We start from the raw sequence: 16,923 nt of genomic DNA, 5'->3' as shown, positions 1-16,923 counted from the left end.
TTATATGCAACTTATATGAGAGAGTTTACTGTCTACCTTCAAACATTGAAAAGTCAGGTGTATCTGTGAAATGGAGTTATCATAATCAGCCAAATTCTAAACTGGTGAAAGTAATTAAAGATTTATATGATCAAGGGTGCAAATATAATTCTGTTGCAGAACATCTTAACACAAGAAATGATAGTCTGCATCTTTTAGTTAGATTTTACCGGCACTGTAGATGAACACTGTGTACTGGAAGTTATTTTTGTCTCAAAGAAAGGCTTCACATTGAAGAATAATAAAAAAAAAAAACTGTGTGGGCTGGCCATTCTGAGTGATGTTTGCCTGGCTATATAATGATGAACATTCTGGTGAAGGGAAACTGGGAAAAGACTAAAAGAAAAGGTTTATAGAAAACTGAAATGTGACCAACTAAAATGCATAATGAACACAAACATGCTGTAGCTCACAAATGTATTCATATTCCCAAAAATTTATCCAGATTTTTTTCACGTTACAATCTCACTTAAATATTTTTTAAGTGAGATTATTAATATGAATTATTCAAATTTGATCTAAAATAAAAATGAGAAAAACAAAACAGAATAAATAGCTGCGAGTATTCTCAGTTTTGCACATTTACATTTACTCAGAGTGGAGGGGAAGCTTCTGTGAACATCAGTTTTCAAGGTTTGTTAACAGACAAATCTGCTTTGATCTAAACCATTCCAGCTCTGGCTCTATGTTTAGTTGAACCAACTACTCAGCATCTGGTTTTTTACAAGTCTTCTTTAAGAAATGTTGCTGTATTTAGCTCCATCCATCAACTCTGACCAGATTTCTTGGTCTTCATGATGCTGTTTGTTCACCAATATTCTCTAACTAACCTGTGGGGCCTTCATAAAACATCTGGATTAATATTAAAAGTAAGTTACATACAGTGTGGACTCTGTTTACTCATCAACAAAATCTAGATAAGTTTGTACTGACACAGTTTTCAGATGCCTTAGTGGTAAAAATGTTTAAAAACTTCACAATTATGAACTACCATGTTGGTCTATCCAAGTGAAATAAACTGAAGTTTGTGAAGAAGTCCTACAGATATGAATACTTTTGCTTGGCACCTCAGCTGCTGATGTGGCTTGCATCAGTGCCAAATACAGATGTCGGACCAAACTCTTGTCTTCCTCACCAGGAACGCAATGCTGAGGACGCCATCGAGGCTCTGAAAGAGTACGAGCCGGAGATGGGGAAGGTGTACCGGCAGGACAGGAAGACGGTGCAGAGGATCAAGGCCAGAGACATTGTACCGGGCGACATTGTGGAAGTGGCTGGTAGGTTTCACTGCATTCTACTTTCTACTTAAACTCATTTGACTTCATGTCTTGCCTATTTATTGATATATTATGGAAAAGATTTAAAGAAGCAGTACTATGTAAAATAAACTTTTTTGAGCTTTACATTATGTTATAATTTTATTCCCTCATCAAAAACACACCTGCAGTGTTGTCTTGATTCTTTCATGCATGTTTGAGAAATCCTTGACTCTCTCTTGGTAACATAGTTACTTAATTTTGCTACAAAATGGCACTATGTGGGTGGAAAACGCATAATACTGCCCCTTTAAAACTACTTGAGACCAAAACCACTTTTAAATATTTCATATTATAAACTTTTTCTGGATATTTAGACAGAAACCTTTTGTTTTCTTAGGAGAGTTTCGGAACGTATTTCTCTCTGCTGCAGATAAGTCCTATAATTGCTCGAAGGTCACGATTTACATTTAGCAACAAACTCACGTCTGTCCAACACTAAGAGCCACTGCAGAGGTGACTCACCCTCCAAATGTGATGTACTTTGAGATATTTCTATTAACCCATTGTCTCTAAGCGATGGGTAAAACAAAAAATTAACACTCCCTTGTCCTTTTTGTTTGTATTTCTCCACACACACGCCTATTTTAAATTCATCTCCTGCATCCTCCCGACGGATCCGCTGTGAGATTTTTCCCCACTGTGCTGTCAATGAATTGAGCGCCGGAGTAATTCTTCCTGGCAAGGTCCAGTCAGCGTATTTCAGCAGCTAGAAAATCCTCAGGATGTACAGCTCTGGTTCTGAAAGTGCCCACTCACTTATATAATTCTGCAGAGGGATGAGTGGAAACCGGCATGCCGAGAAATGTCCTTAGAAACAGCGGCTCCATCTCGTACTCAGTATGACCCTAAGTCGATGAAGCGATGGTCACAGTTTGTGTGGATAACGGAAGGTTTTATTTTTAGCCATCATTGGCTGTTTAGATTATGGAATGCTGTATTTATAGAGGCAGTGACAGTCATGAAAATGACAGGTGCCTGGTCCCACCCTGAGCCTCTCCTGATCATGGAACATAGCAACAGAGGGACTTCATGCTAACCTTGACAGGGACAAATGGAGTCACTCCTGGTCTTAATCTCTGGGATTTTCTCTGTTAAAAAGAAGCTGACCGCTTAAATGTTTGGTTCAAACTTAAAGAGAGACATAGAGAGTAGGCAATGGTGGCAACGATTGTAGGTGAATAAATGTGTAAAGGGCGTTGGGCTCCTCTGGACTTGATGGAGCACTATACAAGTACAGGTCATTTAGCATTTCCATCTACAGGTTTGAAGCAAATCAACCAGCAATGACGGTAAGAGTTCACTCAGCAATCGGTGGATCGATGGTTCGATCTGTCTACCCTCGTCGTTTCTGTCCCTGGAGAAGACGATTCACCCACCTTGCCTGCTATGTTAGTCAGAAAGGCCCATGGGGCAAAATGGCAGTCTGCCTTCTGTCTGCCTGCTTCAGGGCAGCTGTAGCTATGATCCAGTAGCTCTCCATCATCAGCATGTGAATGTTCCCTTTGAGATTTCAGCTTGAGATATGAAGAGGATTATAAATAAAATCGATTGTCATTATGAAAAACAATGTAGAAATTTCTCTCGAGTTTCCTGCCTGTGGTAAAGCTCAAACCCACTATTGTGAAAATTTGCTTTTTGGCAAATGTGTTTCCATCTCCCCTTTTGCGCATTAATTTTCTGTTTGGAAAATCCAAAAACGACCTGAGACAAATGTAAAGTTTTTCAAATATTGCCGTTTCTGTCCATCTTTTCTAATGCAATACTTCAAAATGTGCATAAAAACATTGATGGAAAGAGAGCCAGTAGCTGTTGACCATAAAATTCCACAAGTTAGAATAATGAAAATAAATATAATTGCATAACACACCAATTTCGGAAAAAAATCTAACTTTTTTCCAGAACATGTTGCTGCGGTAAAATTAGGTGGTTTTTCAGCAGTATCGAAATTTATGTATTTCGCAAAATTTAGTGGAAACACTTTTTTTGCATTTCTTATTAAATGGAAGCCCTGCACGTGGAACATTTTTATTTTTTTTAAACATTAGCTTAATATTTACAATGTTTTGCGGACATTTGTAGCTAGTAGTGAGAAGCGCCCTCCCCTCCTGCAGAAAGCTCTTGATGAAAGCAGCGGGATGCCGCTCTGTCAGCAGCACGGGGCTTTCTTAAAAAGAGCATCCCAGCAGGCAGCAAAGAGCGGACATTTTATCCCGCGGTCGGGACAAACTTGTCAGCTGTACATGCATTAAAAATCCTCCTCATATCTCTTACAATGGCTCCCGTCCTACTATTCCCACCTGCCCTCCCCTAGCCGAGCTTCAAAGTGACCCGTGCCATGTGGAGGCGGAGTGTGATGATGATGCAGAAGCTGGCCGGGTGGCTGAGACGGGGGACACAGAGATGAGTTCTCTGTGGTTTCCTCCTCTGTGGGAAGAACAGCCAGAAAGCGCGTCCTGCATCTCCCAGCTGCTGCTTTCAGCATTTCCATTTTCTCATGCATGAACACAGGCTCACTGTTACAGTTTTCATTCAGACCTTGATAAACGTCAGCCCATTTAATTTATTTATGCAACAAAATCAGTGATTGTATTCTCTGCATTTATTTTTTTTTTATATATCAGTAGTAGGGATTATTTAAAGATTTGCCATAAATAATAGTTTATGGTTTTATGACACGGCTAATAAAGTTAGTTTACAAGCTCTGTTTGGATTTAAGTCCTTGTCATAACAGTGCACTCTTGTCAGCTGGCAGTTTACTGTTTGGTTTTGAGGGCTTGCAAATTTGGATGTTCTTGTTGTGGAGTTCGCTTGTATGTGTGTGTGTGAGAGGAACGCTCCTGTTCTACCGGACAGAGAGATGGAGAGAGAGCGATGACCTTATAGGGAAGCACTTCTGCAGATAACCGTCCCACCCCGCTGGGCTCTGTGCTCTGCAGCTACTGTACCCATCAGCACCCGCCGCTGAGATTCCAGACACCATGGAGAGTATGTGGCATTTACTGGGGTCTGGCAAGTGTCCGTTGTCACCGAGGGACTGTCTTTTGGCCAAAGGTTCTCACTTGTCAGCAAGACAGAAGCGCTCTCATTTAGCCCGACCGGGGAGACGGACAGGCACACAACCTCAGGGGGTCAGAGGCGCAGAGCTTCTCATCTGGCTCTGACCGATCTGCAGAACCGCAGCTTGGTTCAGTAGGATTGTGTGTAGTGTGGATAGAAAATTTCATCATGTGTTTAACGTTTACTGTAAATGCAAAGTGTTACAGAAATGTTATGTCGTTAACGGCAGTAATCCTCTGGCGTTTAGATGTATACAGATTCTTTACCATAACCAGTCCGCTGGCGCACGAGTCTTGTTAGCTCTTTGTACCGTGGTGACTGCTGGGAATCTGTGCTATGCTCTCCAGTGACGGGCGAGATGCTGAGATGTCAGTCTGAAGAGAGGAGGCACACACTTGGAACATGAGAGGAATGCAGTCCTCCAGCCTGCTGTTAGCGCGTCTGTACTTTCACCGATCGAAGTGTCTTCATGTTGGCACTTTAATGCAGCTGATTCATCTTCCACACACCACTTTAAATGTTTAGTAGGGATCTTATGCAAATCTGAGTATTTTTGCAAACAAAAATCTAGAGTGTGGATTGCTTTGCTCTTCAGCTCCTTTCACAGAGATATCCTTAATAACATCCAGATTCCTTCAGAAAATCACCTAATTAGGAAATACTCTAACCAAGTATCATTTCTTGCATCCTAATTGTGTAGGACTTAACCGATTAATCGGATCAATCATAACAAATCGATTATTGAAGTAATCATCAACTAATTTAGTAATCAATTAAACATTAATTGGAGTGTACAGACTAAAAAGCAGCAATTTGATGAAACAACACACACCAAAAATGTGCAAAAAATATGTACATTTTGCATTTAAGATAAAAAAAAAATGTAGATATGTTCTACAAAAACCTTTCAATGATATAATTACAGCTTCACCTGGTTCAAATTCTATAATAGAAAAAAAGTCTTATAAATCACATTTTGCTTTTTTATCAGTTAATTAAAAAATTAGTCAGTGGATCAGCCCTGTAGTGTATTGATGCCAAGTCAAGCAGAAAGCGCTCAGGTTTTTACATGTTGATGTTGCTGTGTTGTTACATTTTTGGCAATAGGATGTTTTTTCATACTTAAAGAAAATAATTGTATTGTTTATTTTTTATAGTTTATAAAAAATAAACTATACTGTCTAACCAGTATAGTGGAGATCAGTGACAAAGTGTGTGTACTGTGTTAAATGTATTTTTGATTTCAGACAAGCAGCTCCCATGAGGGCACCAGAAAAATTGGTACAATCAATCGTAACGTATTTCAATAAAAATGTGTGAAGAATTTTAAAAGCTATGGATTAAGCAATACAACAGTAACTAATCTGCTCTCAAAAATGATTAATCTGGTTGCCCCTGGTAATAGAAACAGCATTATGTTGCATCATGTGGCGGCTATTTGTTGCTGTTTTATGACAAAAAACTGAAATCCTGAGAAAACAATGTAGAGACGATGCTTTTATAAGAGAACTAACCCCTTGTTAAAGCTGACGCATTTACATTAGAAACAGGGAGCCAAGAAACCAGCGACCTGTTAAATATTGATTTATCTTTCCCATCAGCAAACTGTTAACTAAACATCATGCTTCTGCTAGCGCTGTTGCCAGGGGAAACGAACACTGGTGTCCAGAGCCGAGGCCGAACGGTCACAGTGAAACGAACTTGCAAAACGACACGTTTGCAGACACGTTTAGGTTTCCTCGCTTTGACTTGTCATTTGCATTTCTCAAGCACTGTTGATTTCTGAGTTTGAATCGCGCCTTTTGCACACACATAAATGGAGCCGATGACTTAGTCAGTGGGAGATGTGTTGGGAAGCCTGTTGATGGGAAATGGCCCACTCAACTTGACAGCCTTTGTTCAGCCGCCATCGACACATGGAGCCTCCAGGCTGTCTCTGAGGAAGCCTGGACCGCTGTCACCCCTAACATACAACAGGTGCAGCTGCCACTCAAAGCTGGACGCCTTCAGTCTCAGCCTCACCTGCTATTTAAAGGTCTGTTTAAAAAGCACCTTGGGGAGTCGCAACGGGCTTAATGCATCACCAGGTGTGAACTCAGTTCAACGTATCTGCAATTGCTGGAGTCAGAGATGCATTTACAAGCAGATATAAACCAGCACAAGATGCTTGGACAGCAACCAAAGAGGATGTTGACATAGAAGGACAAAGGATATACAAATGCGTCATGAATGCAGGTCTGCAGTGGGACGTTCTGGACACTTCTGTCTTTTAATAGAGTCACAGATTTTTAACAAGGTGCATGCAATCAAAAAAAAAAAGAAGTAGGACTTGTCACTTCCTACTTCTTTGGTCATCTGTGTGAGATGTATTTACATTTTGTTCCTGTGATATAAAACATTAAAGATGAAAAAATAGCCACAGATAAAGCCTGATTCACTGTATTTCTTTTTCTTTCCACTCATTCTGTTCACTCTCTCCATCAAAACAGCACATCATTCCATTTGTGTCCCTCAAGTTAATTCTTTCTTTTTAAAGGTAGTGTATTAAATAAAATCAACTTTTTTGAGCTTTACATCATCTTATGATGTAAAATATACCTGGCATGTTGCCTTGATTCTTTCATGTGTGTTTGAGAAATCCTTTATTCTCCCATTCAGCTGGTTGTCACAGGAGATGCCTCCTCTCTGCTCATTCAGACTAGCCAGCAGCAATTAGCAAACACCTGGTGGAACTGTGCATCTGCTGAGCTCAAAACGTTAAAGGGTTAATAGAATAAACATGTGGTGATGACTTCCTGAAGGTGGAGTTTCAGAAAGAGCAGGAGGTTCTTAAAGAGACAGAGGGCCAATTTCAAGGCATTAAATTACGAAGTTAAATTTCTTTTAAGTTGCATTTGATATATATTGTGATTTTACAATGACTAAAGGTAACGTAGTCACTTAATCGTGCTATAAAATGATACCATGTGACTGCAAAACATGTAATACTGCCACTTTAAATAAAACCTGGTTGTTAAAGATGGTACCCACAGCAAACAAATGTGAGGCTAAAAAATGCGTGACTAGCATTTTGATTTTAAATATTACCCTCTCTGCCTCCTGGCAATGAATAGTATATGTTGATCGATATGTAAGGCGCAGTCTAGTCACAATCGTTAAAAGTGGCACTGAAGAAAGGAATGCTGATCTAACTAAACAACTGTGCCAGACTCTGCTATGTAACAGTGTTCATACTCAGTGTTTCTTTTACACCCGCTTGTTGTTCTAGTGTTGTTTTATAGCAGCTCAGCCTGTTGTAGCATTTGAGGACTAAGATAGAGTAAACACTGCATATTGCCACTTAAAAATTATCTGTTCTAAATTACCTACTGTAAATATTCCTTTTATGTAGAGAGAACATGGTTTGAAAAAGTGTTCTGCCTGAAAGATTTTTTGTATTTATAGTAAAAAAAAATTTTATTTTAGTTTATAAAATGACAAAATTTGCACGTATTGTCCGTTTGATGTCAGCATTTTAAAGTATTGAATCAGATTTCATGATTAGAACTTGAGTAATCTTTTTACTAAGTACTTTTATGCTCTTACTTGATTAGTTTCATGGAAAGTTACTTTTTATTTTACTTGAGTAAAAGTAATGTAGTGCTGCTTTACTTTGGCTCCTCTTTTAACCCTTTAACAATTTTTTTTTACCAGCATTGCACTTAGAAGTAGCTTGTATAAAGAACTCAGTTCTACCAGGTATTTGCTAATTGCTGCTGGCTGGTCTGAAGGAGCTGAGTGGGGAAGGCTGCTCTGTGAGGTGAAAGCTTGGAAACTGCAACTCTGAGAAGAAGCTGCATCTAGAAGGTGGTGCTAGGTGCAACCAGGTGTTCTGCCATGGAGATTAAAAGAACATTTTACATACTACTGCCCCTTTAAAAAAAGTTAACTTGAGGGAAACACAAGGAATGATGTGTTGTCTTGATGGCAAATGAGTTAGAGGCGAGAGTCTCAGCTCCCTTTGTTTTGATATCTTTATAAAATTTGATATTTGGCAAGCTCTTGTTGTTTCCTTGATTCTTACTCTACTATTGTTGTAGGATGTTTTGTGATACTCTGACACAGTTCCTAGGTCTATGTGTGGATTTTGCCTGTGGAACTGTGCCATACCATTTCCCCATTTTCCACGCCTTTTATGTACCATTAGGATGTTGAATTGGGTCACAGCAATTCCGTCGCATCAAGATGAGCCTTTTCCTTTGAGACTGACCTTTTATGACTCACAAGTTCTTCATTTCCTCCTTTTTTCTCTCTCTCTGATTCTTCCTTTCTTCTCCTGACAGTGATTGCTGCACTGTTTTCCTGTTGGGTGGCACAGCAAACATTTTGTAATGAGCTGCACTTTATCATTCCAGTTTACAGCAAAGCTAAGTAACTGCCTTCACAGCATAGGCATCTCATTTATTCAGCCTTCATTTGGCCAAGACACACAAAGACAACCCTTACCACAAAAGCGATGAGGAGCTAATCAACTGCTGATAAAATGTATCACTGCTATGCAAATGCTGCAGCCGCAGTCCTCTATGAATCAGTTTAATGCCATTGTTCTTATTATGTTTCTCTCTTATTTGTTTGTGTATTCTCTCTAACTGGGCCATGTCTGGTTGTAGTTGGAGACAAAGTGCCTGCCGACATCCGCATCTGTTCAATCAAGTCAACGACTCTGAGGGTAGACCAGTCCATCCTGACAGGTGAGGCTCACAACATGGCAGACGCCAAACACTTTTTATTCAGTTCTACCTCACAGCGCTGTTGCTTTTATTACTTCTGTTTTGTTTGACCTTTTGCATCTCTATGAAGTGATTAAAGAGTAGTTCACTGTCTGCTTGGCGACAGACCAGTTCCCTGACAACCTTTAGGAAAAACGCCACATTCTTGTGGTATTAGCACAAAAATTTAAAATAAATATATAAAATCGAGTGACGATCTAATTTTTTTTTTGTAGAGTTAATCACATTTTAGTCAAAAGCCATGCATCAACAAAGTGAGCAACATTTTCAATTGAAGAAACCCTTTTTTGTTCTGTGTTTTCCTCGTAGGTGAATCTGTGTCTGTCATCAAGCACACCGACCCCGTCCCGGATCCTCGAGCCGTTAATCAAGACAAAAAGAACATGCTCTTTTCTGTAAGACAAATTCTACTCTACTTTCTTCTAGGGCTGAACGATGCAGCTGAAATCATATTAAAAGCGTTTATATCAGTCGATATTGATAATTATTGGTTTGTTTTTTGTTTTAAATATGCGTGGCCTTTCCTGTTTTAGTCACAGTTTTCCTTTGTTATGAGGCTCAATGGCAAACATGAATCTGCTGCTGTGCATGCTACTCAACAGGTTGTTGCTAGGCAACCAAAGAAGTGTGCGAGTTAGTTTAGTTTGTCATGAGAGCTTGAGCGGCTGAAGCCTTTCCTCTGCCTACGTCCCCCAGAATGCAGTGTGGTTCAGACGTATTATCTATTGATATTGTTCATGTGTCTGTCACATATGTTGCTATTAATTTATTGTCAAGTCTTACTTTCTTTCAAACATTTTAAAAACTTTGTAGTACATATATAGATTGTTTTGTCATTTCAAAGTGTGTGTAACGCTAACAGGTGTGTGTGTGATCTGCCGTTTTAGGGCACCAACATCGCCGCCGGGAAGGCCGTGGGTGTTGTCGTGGCCACGGGCGTCAACACAGAGATCGGGAAGATTCGCGACGAGATGGCGGCCACAGAGCAGGAGAAGACGCCGCTGCAGCAGAAGCTGGACGAGTTCGGCCAGCAGCTCTCCAAGGTCATCTCCCTCATCTGCATCGCCGTGTGGATCATTAACATCGGCCACTTCAACGACCCCGTCCACGGCGGCTCCTGGATCCGCGGGGCGGTCTACTACTTCAAGATCGCCGTGGCACTGGCCGTCGCTGCCATCCCCGAGGGCCTCCCCGCCGTGATCACCACCTGCCTCGCCCTGGGCACCCGCCGCATGGCCAAGAAGAACGCCATCGTCCGCAGCCTGCCCTCTGTGGAGACCCTGGGCTGCACCTCCGTCATCTGTTCGGACAAAACCGGCACTTTGACCACCAACCAGATGTCTGTCTGCAGGGTGAGGCTCACACAAACACACATACACTGACACACTCCCTCTCTTGGTGCATTACTAAGCAGCTCTGTGATCGCTGTCTTTTCATCTTTTTACTTCCTGCCTGCAGCCTGAGGATTTTGTCAGAATTAAGACTGTTTTCCTTATGATCAGGTATCCAGGGTTTTAACAAGCGGATAATGTGATGCTGCTCCTCTTATCTACACACAGCTGACGACTTGCAGAGCTGTTGTTGCATAACTGACCTTGCGTCACAAAGCAGCAAGCCGGCCAGCCTGTGGTTGCTGTTTATCGCTCTGTATTAATCAGCAACACCAAGCAGCTTCTTGACCATGCATTATGGAAAAGGACATTTTGGCTGTCAGTAATGTTTAATCCTTTTCTTTGCATTTTTTATATCACACCAGGGTTTCCCCCAGAAAACTTGCTAAACCCGGTGGTCGGGGCGCCGAGGCGGTCCACCGTGTTTTCGTATTAAAAGATGTTAAGTAGACAATAGAAGTAAATATATCCCAGGGTTATTATATGTTATGGGAAAACATCGTCAGTGAACTGCTATATAAACCCACAACTAGTCTTAAAAATAACTAATCAAAAAATACAATTAAAATGAATATCAATTATGTCCACTTCTGTTAAATCCAAATTAAGTCAGAGGCTCCATCAGGACCCCCAGAGCTTCAGGGACCCCATAAATGCTAATATTTTAACATAAACCACAGATATAAATGTAGCATTTGTTTATTGAGATTATCATTGCTGCTAAATTTGACATAATGGTTTCAGCATATATAAATTTAAAGACTTTAAATGATTTAACATTTATATGTAAGATTTTAAGGAGCTGGCAAGTTTTCTTTGTAGAAGTTCAAAGAACAATATTCATAGTCAGATTGGTTTGTTACCACAGCTACAATCTGATGCTGAGTTTAATCTTTGAGTTTCAGCTCCGTTTGTTCACAAATAAAAATTAGTAAACTGCAGTTATAACTTATTGCTTTTTAGGTTTGCCAGTTAAACTACTCCCCCTCTCCTAGATTTCACTAAATCTAACACAGAAGCTGTTAGAGGTGCTGATGTTTTTAGCAACAAAAGGGGCCCCTAAGTCATATTCTGCTCCAGGCCTCATACACCCTTGGACCGGCCCTGCACGATGAGGTAATCCGCTGCACTGCGCAACAAATGGGAAATTTAATTCAATGCTGCTAATGTGACTCTAGTAGCTCTTTCATTTCGTGTCTGTTGAGTTTTTAACAAGGGGACACAGAAACTATTTTGGTTGGTCGAGTTTCTGGACGAGTTTTTCAGATGTCCGGTGGCCGCGCACATTGACTCTGACTAAGTGGACAAAGCATTTGATAAGGTTTGGTGCTTAGTGTAACCGGAAAATGTATATAATAAATAATATAAAATAAGCGTGATGCGTGCTGCGGGAGAGCACAATCTTCACGGGTTGAACTGCACTGAGTGATTAGCACTGGGTCGTTACCACTAACGCACGGCTACGGGAACACAGACCTAAACTTTACAGGAAGACGGGCACGCGGGCAGCGTGTTGAGATGTAAACGCTGCATATTGTTTGTTCACAAATATACATCATTCTCACCTCAAAGAACCTCTGAAAACGCGACAAGTTATTCCTGCGGTTCAGGTAGAGCTGCACAACCAGAGCTAACGCTGTGGGTTTAAACTCTTACCTTAATCAATAAGTCCTCATAACTAATCATAATTCCTCACAGGGGGTTGATGTAAATATCAACCCCCTGTGAGGGTTGATGGACACAGCGGTCAGCCTGTGTCCAGTTCTAGTGAAAGGAGTAGCGGGGGCTTTAGACATCCAGCTGCAGCACGCGAGGCAACGTGCAGAGGCCAGCGGTGTGATTGGTCCGGCTTTAAATGCATAAACTATAAACATATCTTTTAGGAATAAATCGGCTCTGATAGTGAAACGCTCGGAGCAACAGAAACACTTGCAATCCGGCTTAAAAAAAGAGGCAATTTTTTTTATTTATTTTATTTTCCTAAAAAACAAAACAAAACAAAAAAAAACAAGAAAGTTTTAGACTGGTGGTGGAGTTAGTAAAGCATGGCGGGCCGCCAGGCCTATAATACACTTGGGGAAATACACTTGGGGAAACCCTGCACACTTTTGTCCTGTAGGTTGCTGTTGGCCTGTCACAATAACACATTTGTCCCAGAAATTATTGCAGTAAACGATAATATTGTTGTTTTGAGACCATTTTCAAATATGGTATCAATAATTTCATAACAGTGCAAATTTTCTCTCTCAGACTGATAAAGTGTAACTGTGAAACATATTATAAATATCCAAAATGAAACACAATCATAACCATAGAAAAATGGATTTTCATGTCTGCAAACAAAACTGCCCTTCAAAACATATTAATAATCAGAACAGAAATGATCTCATTTTAATTTACCATGCAATTTGTAATTACTTATTGTGACAAACAATTACATGGGAAGTGCATGATCAAATTAGAAAGATGTTAGATCTGAACCTTCAGATTATGATTTTGATGGGATTCATTTTTTCTCTTTTCCTATCAACTATAGACACATAAAAGAGAACAAATGTGGATAAACTGAAACTGACTAAAATAATAGGTTGATTTGGTCAAACAAGTAAACAAAAACTGCAACAAATCTTCTTTCAAATGGTTCAGAAAGTACAATTATGAGTTCTAAATATAGTTGTCACCGATCTAGAAGGTTTTTATCCAGTATAGGAATCAATAGAGCTGTTGGTATCTCTATCAAGCGTCTCTGCTTACAGTGCATCTGCTTCACCAAATCTAACCTGGTGACTAGGTTAAGATAGTTTTTGGATTTCATGTTTAGTTGATGCAGTAAGAAAGAATATCTGATCTGTTTGAGTTGCAAACCTCCAGGTCTGCCTGGCACTGTGACTTCTTCCTTCTGGACAAAGACAGCTTTACTCTTTACTCAGGCCTCCCGGCAGTCTCTTTTGTTTACTTCTGTGAAGAAACACTTATTTCTGCCTCCCGGCCCAGAGCTACCAAAGACACACTTTGTAGCACTGCAGGCAGCTCGCTGTTCGAACGATGCTGCCCCCTGCTGTCCCAATGAAGAAACAGACAGCTCTGATCAGTCTTTATAATTTCAACTTCTCTGATTCTCAGATGTTCATACTCAACAAAGCAGAAGGAGAAAGCTGCTCTCTGTCAGAATTCACCATCACAGGTTCAACCTACGCACCTGAAGGAGAAGTGTGAGTGTAACGAACAAATACAAGTGACAAATCAACTTTTTACAGTGTAAAAAAAGCATATTTTAGACTAATACGGCTCTTCACAGTTACCAAGATGGCAAACCAGTGAAATCCTCCCAGTTTGAGGCTCTGGTGGAACTGGCCACCATCTGTGCGCTGTGTAATGACTCCTCCCTGGACTTCAATGAGGTCGGAACAGCTTGCTTTTTGAGATGATTAAAAACTAATGATAAACACATTTCATTTTCAGAAGGACAAAGGGAGAAATGAGTAACCTGGATTGTGTTTGAACGATCAGGTGAAGGGTGTGTACGAGAAGGTGGGCGAGGCCACAGAGACGGCGCTGACCTGTCTGGTGGAGAAGATGAACGTCTTCGACACAGAAGTCCACAACCTGTCAAAGATCGACAGAGCCAACGCTTGCAACTCGGTGAGTGGCAGCCGCCCACGGCTCCCAGTCAGCAGGTTTTTCTCACTGACCATGCCTTTCATCGCCTCAGGTGATCAAACAGCTGATGAAGAAGGAGTGCACCCTCGAGTTCTCCCGGGACAGAAAGTCCATGTCTGTCTACTGCACCCCCAACAAGTCCCGCTCCGCCGTTGGCAAGATGTTCGTGAAGGTAGAGAGGAAGGAAAAAAGTGCTGAGAGTCTGTCTGCGGCATTGGGTTCAGTGGGAATAATTAATATCCCCGTTCTGCTTCCCAGGGGGCCCCGGAGGGCGTCATCGACAGATGCACTCACGTCCGAGTGGGCAACACTAAAGTCCCCCTCACTCAAGGCATCAAGGAAAAGATCATGTCCGTTATTCGCGAGTATGGGACAGGTCGGGACACGCTGAGGTGTCTGGCTCTGGCCACACGAGACAGCCCCCCTAAAACAGAGGACATGGTCCTGTCCGACATCGCCAAATTCTCAGAGTATGAGGTGAAAATTTTCACTCATTAGCTTTTTGAATGGGGCGACTGAAAATAATGGTGGAGTACCTCAAGGTTTTTTGTTGGGACCTTTTGCTTCTTAGCTTATTCAATGATGATTTTCCAGAATGTCGCCCATCAAATGTAACCTGCCAGATATATGCAGATGATGTTGTTTTGTATACCATAGCAACAATGGACAGCGGCTATGTGTAAAGTTAATGATTGGTTGCAGAGATTTAATTTATGTCTTAATTCATCCAAAACTTAAAAAAACTGACAGTAATTCTAGTATTCAAAAAAACAGAAGCACTTCCTTCCAGCATTTAGTCCACCCCAGTATTTCCATCCAGCAGTGCCTGTGTCCGGCTGGGAGGCCCCTTAGTTAATAATGAATGAGTCAGCTGTCTTCATACATATGTGTACTAAAATAATCATTAGTTGTTGCCCTACTGTTAAGCAAATATGTATGGATCTTAAGGTTGTTTTATACATTTCTTTGCCGTAGTGTTATTTTGTGGCTGTTTTGTTCTTTAGCATCACCCTGCCAATAGGACTGGAGATGGAAATTAGCCACCTGGCTATGATCTCATGCATTTACATGTCAGTGTTTGTTGATGCGCATTGTCCCATCTAAATCCTCTGACGTTCGTCTCCCTTCCCGCCTCCCCAGTCCGACCTCACCTTCGTCGGCTGTGTGGGCATGTTGGACCCGCCCAGGCAGGAGGTGGCCGCCTCTATTAAGTTGTGCCGCCAGGCCGGCATCCGGGTCATCATGATCACGGGCGACAACAAGGGCACAGCCGTGGCCATTTGCCGACGCATCGGCATCCTGATGGAAGATGATGACATAGAGCACATGGCCTTCACTGGGCGGGAGTTTGACGAACTGACCCCCTACGCCCAGCGGGAGGCTGTGACCAAGGCTCGGTGCTTTGCCCGCGTCGAGCCCTCCCACAAGTCCAAGATCGTTGAGTTCCTGCAAGGATTCGATGAAATAACCGCCATGGTAAGCCGCCATAGGAAGGAAGTCACCAGCTTTGTTGATATTCTGCTGATATCGAAAAAACACAATTTTGCAATTGCGGTGTTTCGATTATATAAAACACGCAATTAAAATCGTACGTAAACGGGCCTATCACGGTATCAAAGTTTGCTGGACGATACATTGTTCCAGAATTTATTGCAATAATATCGTCGTTTTGAGAGCATTTTCAAGTAACAAAATGGTAATCATATCATCGTGCAATAACACATTCTCAAAGATAAATAAACTTTCAGTTCTAATCAACATCTAACACTGGAAATGGAAGGTATTTTAAATATCTAAAATAGATAAATAAAATAACAGAAACCATAAATAAAGAGTTATGAAGTCTCTGCGAATTGTCCTTCAACAAAAGGGCTAGTTGAGACCAAAACACCAGACTTGGTAGAACGAGAGGAAAGAGAAAAATGATAAATCATGCAAATGCAAATATTGAGCTTTATCATGCAATTAATTGATTTATTGATTATTGTGATAGACCTACCCTTGAATAAGTTAGCTCACACGAAAAGACATTAAAAAACACGCCGCTCCATCATCCTCCAACTATTTCCTGTCATCTTCTTGGTGGTTTGCACCAGTGGCGACATCTGCTTCTTCATCACGTGACTTGTGTGACACAAAAAAGTGTTTCCATTGAAGTTTTGTGAAATAAACCAATTTTGATACGGCTGAAAAAATACCTCATCCGAGCATTAAAACTTTTTATCAAAAAAACCTGAATTTTTGAAATCAGCACGTTTCCTTTAAGCAAATTTATTTTCGAAATGTCAAATTGAGTAATTATATGGTGAATGAAAACGCAGCTCCTACAGTACCTCACTGTGCCTTGTTTGCCTCCAGACGGGGGACGGAGTGAACGACGCGCCTGCTCTGAAGAAGGCAGAGATCGGCATCGCCATGGGTTCCGGCACGGCCGTGGCCAAGTCGGCCTCAGAGATGGTCCTGGCAGATGACAACTTCTCCTCCATAGTGGCCGCTGTGGAAGAGGGCCGAGCCATCTACAATAACATGAAGCAGTTTATCAGATACCTTATCTCCTCCAACGTGGGTGAGGTTGTCTGGTGAGTTTCCTCTGGTGCCCTGCAGCTACTGATGTTCTCTCATTTTTCAGTGCTCTGTTTAGAAAGAGAAATAGCTTCTATTAAATAAAAGCTAGGTGTTGCTTTGGAA

General features: G+C 41.2%; 1 protein-coding gene across 2 annotated transcripts in view; it reads left to right on the top strand.

The window, feature by feature from the left end:
* Nucleotides 1-16,923, top strand: part of atp2a2a (ATPase sarcoplasmic/endoplasmic reticulum Ca2+ transporting 2a) — a 29,924-nt gene that overhangs the window by 5,278 nt on the left and 7,723 nt on the right. For both annotated transcript variants that reach the window (XM_008417248.3, XM_008417247.3), the window contains exons 5-15: nt 1,178-1,316; nt 9,065-9,145; nt 9,494-9,579; nt 10,072-10,536; nt 13,699-13,787; nt 13,874-13,976; nt 14,086-14,217; nt 14,288-14,407; nt 14,494-14,712; nt 15,376-15,711; nt 16,594-16,814. In XM_008417248.3, the coding sequence (XP_008415470.1) occupies nt 1,178-1,316; nt 9,065-9,145; nt 9,494-9,579; nt 10,072-10,536; nt 13,699-13,787; nt 13,874-13,976; nt 14,086-14,217; nt 14,288-14,407; nt 14,494-14,712; nt 15,376-15,711; nt 16,594-16,814 (1,991 nt within the window). The remainder of the gene's footprint in view (nt 1-1,177; nt 1,317-9,064; nt 9,146-9,493; nt 9,580-10,071; nt 10,537-13,698; nt 13,788-13,873; nt 13,977-14,085; nt 14,218-14,287; nt 14,408-14,493; nt 14,713-15,375; nt 15,712-16,593; nt 16,815-16,923) is intronic.

The sequence above is a fragment of the Poecilia reticulata genome, chromosome 9 (assembly GCF_904066995.2).
Source record: "Poecilia reticulata chromosome 9, P_reticulata-male-v2, whole genome shotgun sequence".
Lineage (NCBI taxonomy): Eukaryota > Metazoa > Chordata > Actinopteri > Cyprinodontiformes > Poeciliidae > Poecilia > Poecilia reticulata.
The sequence above is the reverse complement of the archived record's forward strand: the minus strand, read 5'-3'. Positions and strand labels throughout refer to the sequence as shown.